Source organism: Ochlerotatus camptorhynchus, unplaced genomic scaffold (genome assembly GCF_037179485.1).
Source record: "Ochlerotatus camptorhynchus isolate MF236.1 unplaced genomic scaffold, CSIRO-AGI_Acam_v1.1 ptg000423l, whole genome shotgun sequence".
Lineage (NCBI taxonomy): Eukaryota > Metazoa > Arthropoda > Insecta > Diptera > Culicidae > Ochlerotatus > Ochlerotatus camptorhynchus.
In genome coordinates, this window is record NW_027040909.1 from 2,802,287 (window position 1) to 2,817,379 (window position 15,093).

At 40.3% G+C, this 15,093-nt stretch overlaps 3 protein-coding genes across 4 annotated transcripts in view; 2 read left to right on the forward strand and 1 right to left on the reverse strand.

Moving 5' to 3' along the window:
- The window catches only part of LOC135711185 (uncharacterized), a 41,741-nt gene that overhangs the window by 22,834 nt on the left and 3,814 nt on the right, over positions 1–15,093 (reverse strand). The window lies entirely within an intron of this gene.
- LOC135711134 (CLIP domain-containing serine protease B4-like) lies at positions 148–1,773 on the forward strand. Of its 2 annotated transcripts, none has more exons than XM_065233875.1 (3): positions 148–356; positions 406–664; positions 728–1,773. In XM_065233875.1, the coding sequence occupies exons 1-3, from the start codon at positions 299–301 to the stop codon at positions 1,332–1,334; spliced, it is 924 nt and encodes a 307-aa protein (XP_065089947.1). In that variant the 5' UTR covers positions 148–298; the 3' UTR covers positions 1,335–1,773. The 2 variants fall into 2 exon arrangements, with proteins under 2 accessions (XP_065089947.1, XP_065089948.1); XM_065233876.1 differs by having other exon boundaries at positions 149–356; positions 415–664; positions 728–1,771.
- LOC135711135 (CLIP domain-containing serine protease HP8-like) lies at positions 5,438–7,356 on the forward strand. The gene is made up of 4 exons (XM_065233877.1): positions 5,438–5,760; positions 5,826–6,078; positions 6,144–6,445; positions 6,515–7,356. The coding sequence occupies exons 1-4, from the start codon at positions 5,697–5,699 to the stop codon at positions 6,805–6,807; spliced, it is 912 nt and encodes a 303-aa protein (XP_065089949.1). The 5' UTR covers positions 5,438–5,696; the 3' UTR covers positions 6,808–7,356.

Below are 15,093 nucleotides of genomic sequence, written 5' to 3' on the forward strand. Positions count from 1 at the left end.
CATTGAAGAGTTGACCTTGTAATGTTGGATAGTGTTGAAACCTCTCAAGCTGCTATTGAAGAATAGTAGAATCGCGGTTACCTCTCTTCTTAGGCTAAGCTTCATTGCAATAAATAAATCGATCGTACTAATCAGGTCGCTAAACAGGTTCATATAAACAACAACATCTACGTCGATTTTATTTCCATATTTCGCCTAGGGAATCCCAAACGATGATAATAACTCAACGCTATAAAACGTTCATCCAAGCTTGAAGACTATCAGTGCAGTACGGTTACTGATTGGATTTGCAACAACGATGATACGGAAATTGATTTCAATTCTAGCGTGCATTGCAGGAGCACTGTCTCTCCATGGTAAGAATCTCTGCCCTTATTGCCACAACTAACGATCACTTCAGTTCAGTCATTTCAGCTACCCGAAAAAATGCATCCATATGGAACGAATACTCCCTACCCATGCCTGGTATATGCGGAGTCAGCCTGTCGGATCGCATCCGAGGAGGAGAGAAGACGGCCATCAACGGCTATCCCTGGGCTGCCGTTCTGGGGGTCAAGTATAGAAACCGTGAGCCGAACTTTATGTGCGGAGGATCGCTGATTTCGGATCGCTTTGTCCTGACTGCGGGGCACTGTCTTAGACGGTTTCTAAGCGGAGAAAGAGAGTAGGTCGATTTGAGTAATCGGATTAGCTAATTTATCTCATTGACATGGCTCGTCATCCGTAGATTAATGGTACGCCTTGGTGAGTGGGACATTGCCAGCGAGAATGATTGCGTTGATGGTCATTGCTCGGACAAGCCGATCGATTACGACGTAGACACTTTTCTACAACACGAAGATTATACATCGAATCCGACTCACAACGACATTGCACTGGTAAAGCTGGCAAGGCAGGTCAAGTTTACGGAATTCGTATCTCCGGTTTGTCTTCCAGTTACCGAAGTACTGAAGAGCAAGTCCGAAGCCGGTAGAATGTTCACCATTGTTGGATGGGGTACAACGGAGGTCGGTATTGAAGAACCCGGCTACTACGCAAGTCGGTTCAAATTGGAGGTCGATATGCCCGGTGTTGATTGGGATACGTGTTATAAGAGAAATCCTAGACTGTGGGATTCGGAGCTTTGCGCTGGAAATGACACCGAAAAGCAGACCTGCGCCGGTGATTCCGGTGGTGGATTGACGATTACTGAGAAGGACGGATACTGGTACCAGTATGGAATCATCAGCTACGGATTCGGATGTGGTACGGTTGATTTCAAAGTATTTGTGCGGGTCGTCAGTTTTTTGCCGTGGATTAAGGATAATATTAAGAAACTGAGCGGCGATGGTTGATGGCGAAAGCACGCGTAGAAAGTAGTGCCATACAAATAAATCGGGTAATGCCTATTCCTAATATTTGAGTTTAATTTCACATTCTATCGTGCGTTTGACGTGTCTTTGTATAAATGGAATCCCATTTAGTCTATTTTCCAATTTTAAAATCATGTCCAGGTATAAGTGTATTCTCACTAAGTGTTCCGAAGGTAACTTAAGGAAACCAAAAATATTTTGAGTTGAGTATTTACAGGACTTCCATAATAAGTGATTCCTGTGAGTTATCAGAAGGCAACTTAAGGATATTAAAAAAATCTTGGGGAAAAATTCACAGGATTTCCATAATAAGTGACTCTTGGTGATGAACAGAAGGTACTTACCTTACCAATCAGGCTAAGGCCTTGTTGTCCTCTGCTGTCCGAAGAAGTCGTCTCAACTCTACTCGATCCATGGCCACACTTCGCCAGCCTCGTAGTCTGCGAAGGGTCCGCAGGTCGCCTTCTACTTGGTCGATCAATCTTACCTCTTCTTCTTGTTCCTATTGGGTCGCTTTCTAGAACCATTTTCACTGGGTCGTCGTGCGGCATTCTTACGACGTGCCCAAGCCACCGTAGACGCCAAAGTTTTGCGATGGATGGTTCTCCCAGCAGCTGGTGCAATTCGTGGTTCATTTGCCTCCTCCACGTTCCGTCTTCATTCTGCATTCCACCGTAGATGGTACGCAACACCTTCTATTCGAAAACATCAAAGGCGCGTTGGTCCTCCACGAGCATAGTCCAGGTCTCATAGCCGTAGAGGATCACCGGTCTAATCAGCGTCTTGTAGACAGTCAACTTCGTGCGGTGGCGAATTTTATTCGACCAGAGCGTCCTCCGGAGTCCAAAGAAGGCACGATTCCCTGACATAATGCGTCTTTGAATTTCTCTGCTGGTATCATTTTCGCCAGTCACCAGTGAGCCCAAATACACGAACTCATTGACCACCTCGATTTCTTCACCGTCAATCTGAACTCGGGGTGGGTGGCTTACATTGCCTTCCCTAGAACCTCTTCCTTTCATATATTTTGACTTTGATGCGTTGATGGCAAGTCCAATCCGCCTAGCTTCAACTTTCAGTCTGATGTAAGTTTCCCCATCGCCTCAAAGTTCAGTGCCACGATGTCGATGGACTGGCTGAATATCGTGCGACTCGTGTCCATTCCAGCTCTTCTGATCACACCTTCTAACGCGATGTTGAATAGCAGACACGAAAGTCCATCACCTTGTCGTAGCCCCCTTCGAGATTCAAAGGGACTCGAGAGTGTCCCCGATACTCGAACAACGCACTTCACTCGATCCATCGTCGCCTTGACCAATCGCGTCAGTTTATCCGGTAAACAGAAGGCCGCATAAGGAAACTTTGAATCTGTGGAGGTGAAAATTCACATGATTTCCATAATAAGTGATTTCTGAAGGCGACCAGTCTAAAAGTCTCTTAAGGTGAAAATTCACAGGATTTTCACAATAAATGCTTCTTGATGGTAAACAGGTATCGAAAGGACTTATGAACATTTATTCGACTTGTATAACAAGTGCTTTTCTATTTAAGTGATCCATGAGATCGTCCAAAAGCAGCAGGTTACCTATGGTCTTTTTGGGGTTCAAATTACAAGGAACAAGTGCTCTTTTATTGAGTGCACAGTGGCGAAAATTTCGACAATAATATGAATAAACTACTACTGCTGTAACTACTACTACTACTGTTACCGGTGCCACCACTGCTACTGCTACTGCTGCTCCTATCACTGCTACTGCCACTACCATTAATACTGCTGCTTCCACCGCTCTTGCTGCTTCCTCTGCTCTTATTGCTTCCACCGCTCCTGCTGTTTCTGCTCGTCCTGCTCCAGTCGCTTCAACATCTGGCCTCAACAACCGCCCTTCTCCAGCCAATCCGTCGGCTGATGACAACTCTCGCGTCACTTTTCAAATAGACCAATGTAACATATCCACCATTTTGAGAAAATCGAAGTTGAAGTTCGACAGATTATTAATTTAACTGTTTAAAAACAATACATTTTGCAATACTATTTTTAATGTAGCCAGTGTATAATAAAGTTGAAAATTCAGAAGAAACGGTAAAATCACAATTTTACTTTGAATTTCATGCTACAACATAGAAAAAACCACATAGGACGTTTTGACAAGTATAGTTGTACATCGGACATGTTACATTGGACGATTTTTCTCAATGACATAATCAATGAGTGTTACATTGGACGTTTTGTCTACATGATACTAGATTCCCTTTCACAGATTTCAGAGTATAGTACCTAACTTTAGATTGGCCCCGCCTTTGAAAAATGAGCACCAATCAAGTTAGGCAGTCCGAATGACCGAAGTAACAATCATATACCCATCATTTCAAACTGTACATTGGACAATTTTTTACCTATGATTATCTTAAATAAATGAAAGTGAATTTGGATGGATGTTTTTGTATGACATACAATGATAGAAGAGCAACAGTTTGTATCGCTTAACTCGGTTTGTTTACATTTGTTACATTGGTCGATTTGAAAAGTGACGCGAGAACTGTCGCTTGAAAGTGGTTTGGCTCTATCGTCGGTGACGCTTTCTACTGGCCAGAGGGAGTAAAAGAATTCCGTCCAAAAAACGACAAAGTCCAGACCTCCACCAAACCGACATGAAAGTAATGAATACCGATGTACCTATTAACACTTGCCATTTTCCTAGTTCTACAATTCCATTTCCTGTTGATTCAATTTTTGAACCGACCGTAAAACAACACCATTTGAACTATGGGGATATCAAAACTATAGTTTCAAAACATTCAATAAACTTTATGAAGCTTGCTTTGCATAATGCTCGCCGCCTCTGTAGTAACGTAGACAATTATCGACTACTGTTCGAACAGTCAGAATTGAATGTTCTGGGTTTAGTTGAAAAATGGCTCAAACCTTCTGTCACCAACAAATCCGTTGAATTGCAGGGTTATAGAATAATACGATCCGACCGGAAGTGTACAAAACGGAATCGTGGAGGAGGCGTTGCTTTCTACTTGAAGAAAAATATCCGGTTCTCAGTTCTTGCCAAGTCTTAAGCTAATAGTGAAATCGAATACTTATTTGTTAAGTTAACAAAGGCTAACTTAGTGTGTGGAATTGTTTATCGCGATTACAATAACATTAACCACGATTCCTTTATACGGGATTTACAAGAATTAAATATGGATGCTATATCTTCTTATTTTGATGTAAATGACAAATTGAATTACCTGAATAATGCACTATTGTCACACATAAACCGTTATGCGCCTTTAACCAGAAAACTGGTAAAAGACCCTTCAACTCCATGGCTTAACCAGCATGTCCACAGGATGTTCAAAAATCGTTCAGAAGCATATGACTGTTGGAAACGCGATAAAAATAATGCTAAAAAATGGCACACTTTTGTAAAGCTACGCAACAAAACTAACCATACGGTTAAAAACACTAAACGTGAATACTTTGCTGCCCAACTTAGTGCATTTTTTCCTGCTAAAGAATCTATTTGCTAAAGTTCTGTTTATTTGTCCTACATATACTTTATTACAATGGTTACAGCTTATTTTGTATACACCTGCTTTATCTAAAACATTAACTGGGTCTTTAGTGGATTCTAACACTGATTTTTACTGGTTATATCTACGTTAAAGAGTTCAGATCCTGCGGTGAGAGTTGAAAATATTCTCCTTTGTAGAATTTTCGCTTTTTTAATCGATGATTGCCTGAATTGTGGTCTTCTTGTATTCGTTGTTTCGAAAATGTACTGGAATTTCTTTACCTTTCCTATCTCGCTGAGCGGAAGAGTCTACATTCGATGAATCAGGTGGTGGAAGGTGGCCATTTTTTGCTGGAACGAATGGTTGGAAGCATAAGGGATAACTCTCTTGGTACTTGTTGGTTTACTGTAAACCCCGTATTCAAGGTATGTCGTTCCGCAAAATGGTTTAAAGGGAAAAAAGGTATTCTGCAAAATGTGAAAGTTCTAACCTTATTTATACTATAATCCATTTCATTTACCTACATAATACCGGCGCAGCTTTTTTTTCTATATTTTTTTTTCAACCAACAGCTAGGCCCGTCTAAATATCCTTCAATAGTCGATGGAAGTTAAGGCTAGTGCGATTTCTCGTTTTATTTATTACTTATGTAACTTGATACGAATCTAGGCCACAGTTAATCGCAACGCTTATTCCTAGGGCAAACAAGCAAAAATTGAACTTCTTATCAGGACCTTCGTTCTATGTTTAAGAATACATAATATATAAATATCAATCATACTAGTATAAAACAATTCAAAAGCGTTAGCCATCTTCAGTGTAAAACACTAGCTCAAAATGTTAACAGTCAATATATTCGCAGTGCTCTTGCTCGCTGCCCCTTCGTTTGGGTTCTTTTTTGGTAAGTAACTAGCCGCGAAGCATGGATTTAACAATCAAGAACACTGACTAAGCACTCGTTGCCAGATATCTTCCAGTCAGGTTCTACCGAAACCAATTATACCTTACCCGAACCGGGAATATGTGGTGTGAGCCTGTCGGATCGTATCCTAGGTGGATCCAAAACCGCACTGAATGCTTACCCCTGGGCAGCGCTGCTGATTGCCAAACCCATCATCGGTAAAAAGGTTATGTACGCCTGTGGAGGATCGCTGATTTCCGACCGTTTCGTGCTGACGGCTGCTCACTGCTTCCGTGAGATGCCCATTTGGATTCGAGTGTAATACAAATGGCAAATTTCAATGAAGTTCTCTAATCAAATCAAATCAAATTCTATTTCCAAAGAACAAAGGTCCGCCTTGGCGAGTGGAACATCGAGACCGAGGAGGATTGTGATGATAGTGACGTTTGTGCTGATAAGGCAATCGATGTTAAAATAGGGAGTCACGTCGTTCATGAGGATTACGATGCACAGGACATTCACAACGATGTTGCGCTAATTAAGTTGGCGCAGCAGGTCACTTTCACGGAATTTATTTCACCGGTGTGTCTTCCTTTGGTCGAGGAGTTGATCAGTAAACCCGATTCCAGCAGGAAGTTCACGGTCATCGGATGGGGAACAACGGAAACTGGTCAAGAGCAACCGGGTGAGTGGAGGAAAGATTATGATTATTATTTAAGCGACTGTTGGAGTTGATTGTTGATTCCGATCCAAGGTGTCTACGGTAGTCGATACAAGCTGGAGGTCGACCTTCCTGGTGTGGACTTGGAGGACTGCCGGGAAAATTATCCTTCGGCGCTGGATTCCGAGCTGTGTGCAGGAGGTGAAGCTGGAAAGGACTCGTGCCAAGGTGATTCAGGTGGGTGTTTGGTAGCTGCTGAGACCGATGGATACTGGTACCAGTACGGAGTTGTCAGTTGGGGCTACGGTTGTGGTACCAAAGGTGTTCCAGGTGTGTATGCTCGTGTGAGCAGTTTCACCGATTGGATCCAGCGAAATATGAAATGAATTTGACCGTAGTCAGTTATCAGCAATAGGTGCAGATCATTGGATTTGAAGGGTCTCTAATTTTCAGCAAATACAATAAAAAATATATTTTTCATAGTCATAGCTAATCTGAAAGAACCCAGGAATACATCATTGAATATTCATATATTTTTACAATGATTGTAAATGAAGCATGGATCATGAAGCTCTTTTTGAAAATTAAGAACAAAGTAAACATCAAGACCAGCGCTGTTAATCGATAACTGTCGTTAAAGTCTGCAATGCATACTCACCATTGCAGACGTTAACGCTGACCTTATCGATGGTTATCTATTAACAACCCCGATTGAGACCTAAGATTTTGTTTTAAAGCTTTATGTATCGTAAAAGAAAGCAATTCAATAGCTTTTAGTAGAAAAAGGACACACCATACATTTCATTGAATACTGGAACATTGTACCATAGTTTGGCTTCCTTGATCAACCACGCATGAACAACGATTGGTATCAATACAAAAGCAGCTCTTATCAACTTTAACTAATCATGTTTGTATTACTCTACATGTTTCACACTCCAGTCACCATGGCCAGTGGTGTTGAGTACTTGGCACTGATGAAGTCTGCAAGTAGTAGGCGAAATATACGTATCTGTTCAAAAGACAAGCAATTCCCAAGTAACATTGCAAGTTTTTTTGAGGTTTAAAGCACTGTACAAATCTAAATCGTGGTCTACAGAACCCTCATAAAACCCGAATTGTTACTTTGGTTTTAACGGAATTTAAAGGAAATAAACCAACCCACTCAAAGCTCTTCATATGGTGAGTTTTGTTAGCTTGATATTCCAAGCTGCGGTGCAAATCAAAGATATGTGTGGTGAAATAGTATTAGGTTTTGAACACTTGTAACTCTGTTATTTATAGATGAAATTAAAATCCAAGAGACGCCAATCGATAGGATATTACTTAATAAAATTGTTAGATAAATGCTTCCACTGGTTTTGGAGTATTCCACGATCTTCATAGCGCCTCATACAAGCTTCAAAAGCCGTGTTCGGTATACGTTGCTGAACTAGCAGCTATATCGTACACGTTAGAGCGTATTGCCTCACTTCCACCTGACCATTATTTCATTTTTACGGATAGCTAAGCTCCCTGGAGGCTATGCGTTCAATGAGGCCGATAAAGCACTCGGCGTATTTCCTCCAGGAAATACGATCGTCATTGAGTGCTTTATCAAACAGCTCGCATATCATCACCTTGGTATGGGTCCCTTCTCATTGCTCTATCCCGGGCAATGAGAAAGCGGGCTCGCTGGCCAAGGTGGGCGCTATGGAAGGCGATAATTACGAGCGACAAATCGCCTACCACGAATTTTTCACGATTTCTCGTCAGCAAGTTCTCGCCAACTGGCAACAAAAGTGGAATGATGGTGATCTGGGAAGATGGCTACATTCTATTGTCCCACAGGTGTCGATCAAACCCTGGTTCAAAGGGTTGGATATGAGTCGTGATTTTATTCGTGTAATGTCCAGGCTCATGTCCAATCACTGTTCGTTAAACGCCCACCTCTTCCGTATTACGCTTGCCGACAGCAACTTGTGCACCTGTAGAAACGGTTATCACGACATCGAGCATGTTATTTGGTCCTGCTCCTTGCATTATGAGGCGAGATCCGTTCTGTGTGATTCCCTTATGGTCCGAGGAAAACAACCTTTTAAGCCAATTAGAGACGGCTTGGCGTGCCGTGATATCGACTTTATGAAGCTTATTTACGACTTTCTTAAAGCTGTTGATGTATATGTTTAATGTTTTGTGTTTTAGTCATCCTTTACGTTTAAGTTTTAAATTAGTTCTAAATGCTTTCCCTTGTCCTCCCTCCAAATGATCAAAAAATGTAATCCCTAATCTCGAGTAAACCGCGAGTAATCGGCCCCCGTTCTACTAACTGTAAAAAATATTCGGCTCCACAAAGCTAATGCATTTGAGCCTTGACAAATAAATGGATCATTAAAAAAAAAACAAAATTGTTTAAATTATACTTGTCTAATTTTTAATGAAAAAACTATTGCAAAAATGGGAAAATGATAATTTTATCACAGTTTTAAGAAATAAACGTTTTCCCCAAACCCAGTCATCATAAACGAGTACCACTTGGTTGCAGATCATTCTACTTGAACTTGAAAAGATATCAACCAGCGCTGCTGTCGTGCCTCTGCCAGTGATGCCACATATACAGGTTTATCGGTAAAAATACATTTTTTTTTCAATTTTTAATATGCAGACATCACTACACTAGATTACATACAGATAACAGATTTTTGAAAAATATACAGATTTTTCAAATAAAGAGAAATATTATTTTTTATATTTATTTATTTATTTATTCTGTTAAATAATGTTAATGGATTTCTGATGATCATGTGTTCTGGTTTCTCGTTGGAAGGGATATTAGTTTCCCTTTCTTTTTGTTTAATCAACCATGTCACATAGTGACCGATACGATATTTAATCTAATCGGTAAACAAGCCATTTTAGCAAACCCAGGAAATTTCCAATCGGAAACAGATTTGTCTCTCACTACCACTGGAACTTAATGTTTTGTATTGTCAAACATGTAGAAAAGATACAAATAACTATAAAAAAAAATCAAGATTGTAGAATTTCTAGATTTGATAAGACAAAGAAAGCAATATTTAGTCATTTATCAAGATTCTAAACATTGAACAAACTCCTTCTGAACCACGAAGGAGACCATAATAAATAAATTATACAGATTTTTGACGTAGGACTACGTCTGCGATTTCTACATGGAGGTACACTATGCGAAATCTAAAAATGGAACATGGAACGAAATTATGAAAGATTTTGAACGTTAATAACTCAGCTGTCCCTGAACCCATTTCAGTAACTTTATCACCAATCGATCAGAAATATTTCTTCCACTGCTTCCGACTGTTGATTTTTAAAAATAAACTATTGAAAAAGTAGTAAATTATAAGCATTGTCCAAAAGCGTTCAAATGACTAACAAATCCACCAATTACGTACCTGCATATGCTGCTTCCTCAACACAGTGATCAGAGAGTCGTTAGTAGACGAAACAAGTCGAAGTGACATTTGCCACCAATCTTCGGGTGTGTGTGAATAGGAACGATGCAATTGCGTAACATTTTGCGTACTCATCGCCATATTCAGATTGTTGATTTTGCAAGCTGTGATATCGCAGCTCGGAATATCAAGCTAACAAAACTCACCAACTGCAAATCTCACCAAACTGTGGTGAGATTGAGTTTAATGATTTTTGCTTTCCACCCGAATGCAACCGAAACTTCCATAATGGCTTGCAGCAGTCCCTTTACGTCTGCCATCGGTGAAGATTAAAAAGAGATAGCAAACTATGCTTTCTCTTTCTAAGAAAACGATGTGCAATGGAATCATTTTGTGTCGAGTCAACTCTCAGCTTGGTTTTTGCACGTTGTGAATAGTCTCGCAATATCAAAGGAGCTTGTAAAATCAATATCAAGCATGATATTTTGTTCCAATATCATGCGTGATATTGCGAGCGCATGAGAGCGGAAAAATATCAATTGATTTCTGATTTTGCCAACACTGAAGTAGTCAAATATAAGTCTGTGATTGTTGGGCGGTGCAGTTCTCGGATCCAAATTGCAGGATGTAAATTTTCATGATCCAATATTTTTTATTTTCTACATGATGTGCCATTGATTTAGTTTATGAATTGCGAACATTAGTAAGAGTTGTTAAATTTCGCTTTTTCAACCCAATAGTGTTTACTACCGTCGGCAGGTGAAATGTTTTCTGTGAGATCCAGTCATGCGTCATAAAGTTTATTTTGATTAAAGAATTATTTCATGTGACTCGCTTAACATGTTTCAAGAATCTGCAACGTGCAGAAAATCCTCCGTCGGTTTCAATGTGTTCCTTTGTCTCCTTTTTTGAAAATTAAGTAAACTTCATGTGGAATAATTAAGAAACAATACATATTTTTAGTGATAATGGGACCATCTTCGAATGCACCGTTGACTGTTTTTCAGCATATAAAAGACGTCCCAAAAACGAATAAACACAGCTTTTCCAAAACACATTTAAAGAACACATATTAAACTTAATTTAAGAATTAATCAATTCTATATAATCAACCCTTTTTATTCAAGATTAATTCTGGACATACGCGCGAGAAATTCGCAACTCCATTTTCCATTAGGAAAATCTCAATATTGCACATGAGCATGAGCTAATAAACTGAAAATCAAATCTACTGTACTTCAAACTTTCATCCCATTACGAAATACATTTTTTTTTTCAGTAATCAAAGGAAAACATCTTAGCCTTGTTATTTGTTATGCCTTGTTGAAAGTGACAAAACTCAGCTTTGTCCACCGAGGATGTTCTTGAAACAAGGAAAAAATGAGATAGTTAGTCTTCATCTATGTGATTCCTAATCTTTTATTCGTTGTTCTCTAGTTTGAAGTCGTTAAGGCTAGGGTTCTGATGCATGGTCATAATTGGTATGATTCCCTTTTTTCTCTGTTCGAGACCTTACACCACTGCGACCAGTAATTTGACCTATTGTAGTATTTCCCGTGTGCTTAGTTTAGTGCATGTAGCATTACTCCATCACTATTGAGAAATGATGAAGTATTCGATTTTTTTACAGTTGTCATTCTTGCATTCATCGCAAGGATCCGACTCTAATTAAAAGGTCCCGCTATTTATACCCTTCGGAGTGCTGGAACATCCTCTAAAGGCGCACCCCTTTGTCAGTCAAAAACGCATTCCTTCGCAACAAAATTAAGAAATTACAGTGATAATGACCATGCATCAGAATCCTAGTCTTAGCCGCTTCAAACTAGAGGACAGCGAATAAAAGATTAGGAATCACGTAGATGAACAATAACTACCTAACTCACTTTTGCTTGTTTCAAGATTATCCTCGGGGACATGGCCAAGTCATGTCTATTTGTTTATTTGTATGATGAAAAATTCAACTGACAATTATTGTCTAAATGAATAAAACTTAAACAAAAAAGTTACGGCCAATGGTACGAAAAAGGCCAAGTAACCCATGACGAAACACGTCAGCTGATACATTGAGTTGGACATATAAAAGAAGTTGTTGAATTGCCAACAGTCCCAGAGACTAACAATTTTTTTGGATTTTCGTATCGTCTACATAGAAAACGCGAAGTCGAGACGAGACGCCAAGCATCTCCAGCTTGGCAAGCAAGATATTATGGTCCACCATGTCAAATTCAGCTTTTATATCCATATACGCAGCATCGACTTACCATCCTGAATCCATGCATCGCAAACAGTCAGAAGTAAACTGCACCAGGTTCATGTACACGGAGCGCTTCGGGTAAAAGCCGTGTTGTTCTGTATCGATATAATATTTCCAGCACGCGAGCAGAGCATCATTTATGATAATCTCGAACAGTTTTGCGCAGGCACACAGGGAGGTGATTCCACGATAATTTGCGACATTTCATTTATCTTCTTTTTGTAGACTGGGAACAGCTAAGAAAGTTTCCAGCGGCAGAAGAACTCACATTGCTGTGCCGAGAGATTGAATAGCCTCGCAAGTGGTAGGCAGAGATTGGCTACACAACGTTTGAGAACTGATGTCAGAATACCATCAGGTCCGGCGGCGAACAAAAATTGCGGCCATCGGTCTTTTGAAATGCGCGGTATATTGATACTAAACACATCACGTGGCATCCCAACAGTAACATCCAGCACTTGTGTCGGCGAAACGGAGAAATCGTGGAACACTTGCTTGAAATGACGAGCAAACAAGTCGCCCTTTTCTCTTTCGCTATCAACAAGGCATAAAAAGTAACAAAGATTAAGATGAACTACTGAAAAATCCTGTTCCCCTAGTTTGAAGTAGTCAGGACTAGGAATCGCTGGTAGATCTTACATCCCGTAACGTACCACAAAAAGGTGATCTACCCACGTTGCGGGACATACGTCATTCCTTATTTTTGTTGCAATGGAATCCAAGTTTAACTGACAAAGAGGCGTGCCTTTTGAGGGTGTTTTCACTCTTCGAATGGTATAAATAGTGAGAACTTGCAATTCGAATCAATTCCTTGCAATGAAGGCAAGAATGGCAACTGTATCAGAACAGAAAACTTCACCATTTCTCAATAGTGATGGAGTAATACGACATGAAAAAAATATCATTACTGATATGTTTTGTAAAATCATAACGAATTGACGAATTCAAGACCAACAATTGAAATGGCCTTAACTCCATTTTGTAAGCAAACCTTGTAAGGCCATTTTCTCGCGAACCGAAGTCCGCAAAGGCAAACCAACATAATGTACAGGTAGGGGAAATTCTCCTCAACCCGATTGTGGTTTAGGTTTGCGAATGAAGGTTTCGGTTCGCGAGAAAATGGCATTACAAGGTTTGTTTACAAAATGGAGTTAAGGCCATTTCAATTGTTGGTCTTGAATTGGCCACTTTCCCGAGGGCACCATAACATATCCAGGGGCACCACAATATGCTCCGGAGGGCTGATGTGACCGTGGATTGTCAGTAAGGCCATTACCCCTCAGGTTTTGTATAATCATGAAGTTTGGTATGTCGCACGACGGGTTTGATTCTTGTTGAGAATTGATGTGGCCGATTCTCAACAAGAATCAAACCCGTCGTGCACCGAAACTTTTCCGGGATACTCAATGTGATCATGGAGCATCGGTATAGCCGTAAATGGTTCAATTACATTATTTGAGTGAGAAAATATTATGTTCACCGTGTGTATAGTTATTACAGAACAGTAAAGCCGAGTGCCGACCCATAGTGACCCCAACAGAAACCGAAATATTTCCGGAACCATGTATTAATCCAATTTTTGTCCTGACGGATTCAAAAATTTGAATAGATTCTCCACAAAATGCAACTTGTTGTGCAGAAAAAGATTGAGAAATTATGTTTTTAGGGCTAATCGATTTTTTTTTTAATCCATGCTATTTTTGACGTTAGGTACGCAAAGGTTAAAAACTGTTTATTTTTTAGCAAAATGTATGCGTATAAGTTGAAAATTTATTTGGTTCGTTCTCCAAAAATTCAAACTCAGTTTTTTCAACGCATTTTAAGTATGAAGGAAAAAGCGCAAGTCGATGTAATTTATACCGACTTGAAGGCGGCGTTCGATAAAATTGATCATAACATACTGCTACACAAGTTTCCTTGGTTCATTTATTTATTTCTACTTGTCAACAGATAAAATAGTTACCCTAATGACAATTTTCTATATCTAAACATCAAAATTGCTTCAAACACAAAATTAACGCAAACATCTCTTAAAGCTACGCTTATTTTTCTCGCGGGACACATTAAAATCGAACACATGATAACAACTATTGAAAACGCGGCACATACTCAACATTGGTTCGTGTACGCCATAGTTGGTCTTCGAACGCCGGTTGTTGAAGAACGCATGCAGCCGGAGGTCCCGTCGTTGAGTGTTGATGTCAAGAAGACCGAGAAGTGTGGAGCAGTCGACGTTCCCTTGCAGAAGATCCGCAACGAAACAAGCCTTCGCCACATTACGCCTTCCTTCCAAGAGCTCCAGGTCGATGAGGTTACAGCGACTTTCATAGCTCGGCAAGTTACGCGGGTCGCGCCAACGAAGGTGTCGCAACGCAAAGCGAATAAATTTTCGCTGAACAGCTTCAATTCTATGGATGACATTCTGATAGAATGGCGACCAAACAACGGCAGAGTATTCCAGTATAGGTCGAACCAGGGAACAGTATAAAGCCTTCAGGCAATACACGTCCTTGAAGCTTTTGGCGAAACGGAATAAAAATCCTAGCTGCGATGAAGCTTTAGATACAACATAAGCAATGTGATCCTTGAACGTTAATTTGCAATCGAGCATGACTCCCAAGTCCTTGACAGTCGATTCGCGTTTCAAGCTTATTCCTCTTAAGGTGTAATCGTGGAAATGCATCGCCCGTTTACGGCCAAAGGAGATGACCGAGCACTTGGACACATTTAAAGACATCCTGTTTATCCGGCACCAATGATCAAAGACTTCAAGTTCTTGGTGGAGGAAATGAGCGTCTTGAGGCCCTTTTATTACGTAGTAGAGCTTCATGTCGTCGGCGTACGAGAGTTTAAGGCATTTGAGGATCAAGTTCACGTCGTTCATATACAACAGGAAAAACAATGGCCCCAGGTGGCTGCCTTGAGGAACACCAGATGTAACAATGAAGGGTGGAGAAGCGTAGTCACCGATCTTAACAGACATAGATCTGCCAGTCAGATAGGAGCGA

What these genes read in the sequence shown, in the direction of transcription:
- LOC135711134 (XM_065233875.1), top strand. Translation starts at nt 299, where the DNA reads ATGATACGGAAATTGATTTCAATTCTAGCGTGCATTGCAGGAGCACTG. An exon ending in AGGAGCACTGTCTCTCCATG is followed by an intron (nt 357 to 405) that starts GTAAGAATCTCT and finishes ACTTCAGTTCAG; the next exon opens with TCATTTCAGCTACCCGAAAA. An exon ending in TTTCTAAGCGGAGAAAGAGA is followed by an intron (nt 665 to 727) that starts GTAGGTCGATTT and finishes CGTCATCCGTAG; the next exon opens with ATTAATGGTACGCCTTGGTG.
- LOC135711135 (XM_065233877.1), top strand. Translation starts at nt 5,697, where the DNA reads ATGTTAACAGTCAATATATTCGCAGTGCTCTTGCTCGCTGCCCCTTCG. An exon ending in TTCGTTTGGGTTCTTTTTTG is followed by an intron (nt 5,761 to 5,825) that starts GTAAGTAACTAG and finishes ACTCGTTGCCAG; the next exon opens with ATATCTTCCAGTCAGGTTCT. An exon ending in ATGCCCATTTGGATTCGAGT is followed by an intron (nt 6,079 to 6,143) that starts GTAATACAAATG and finishes CTATTTCCAAAG; the next exon opens with AACAAAGGTCCGCCTTGGCG.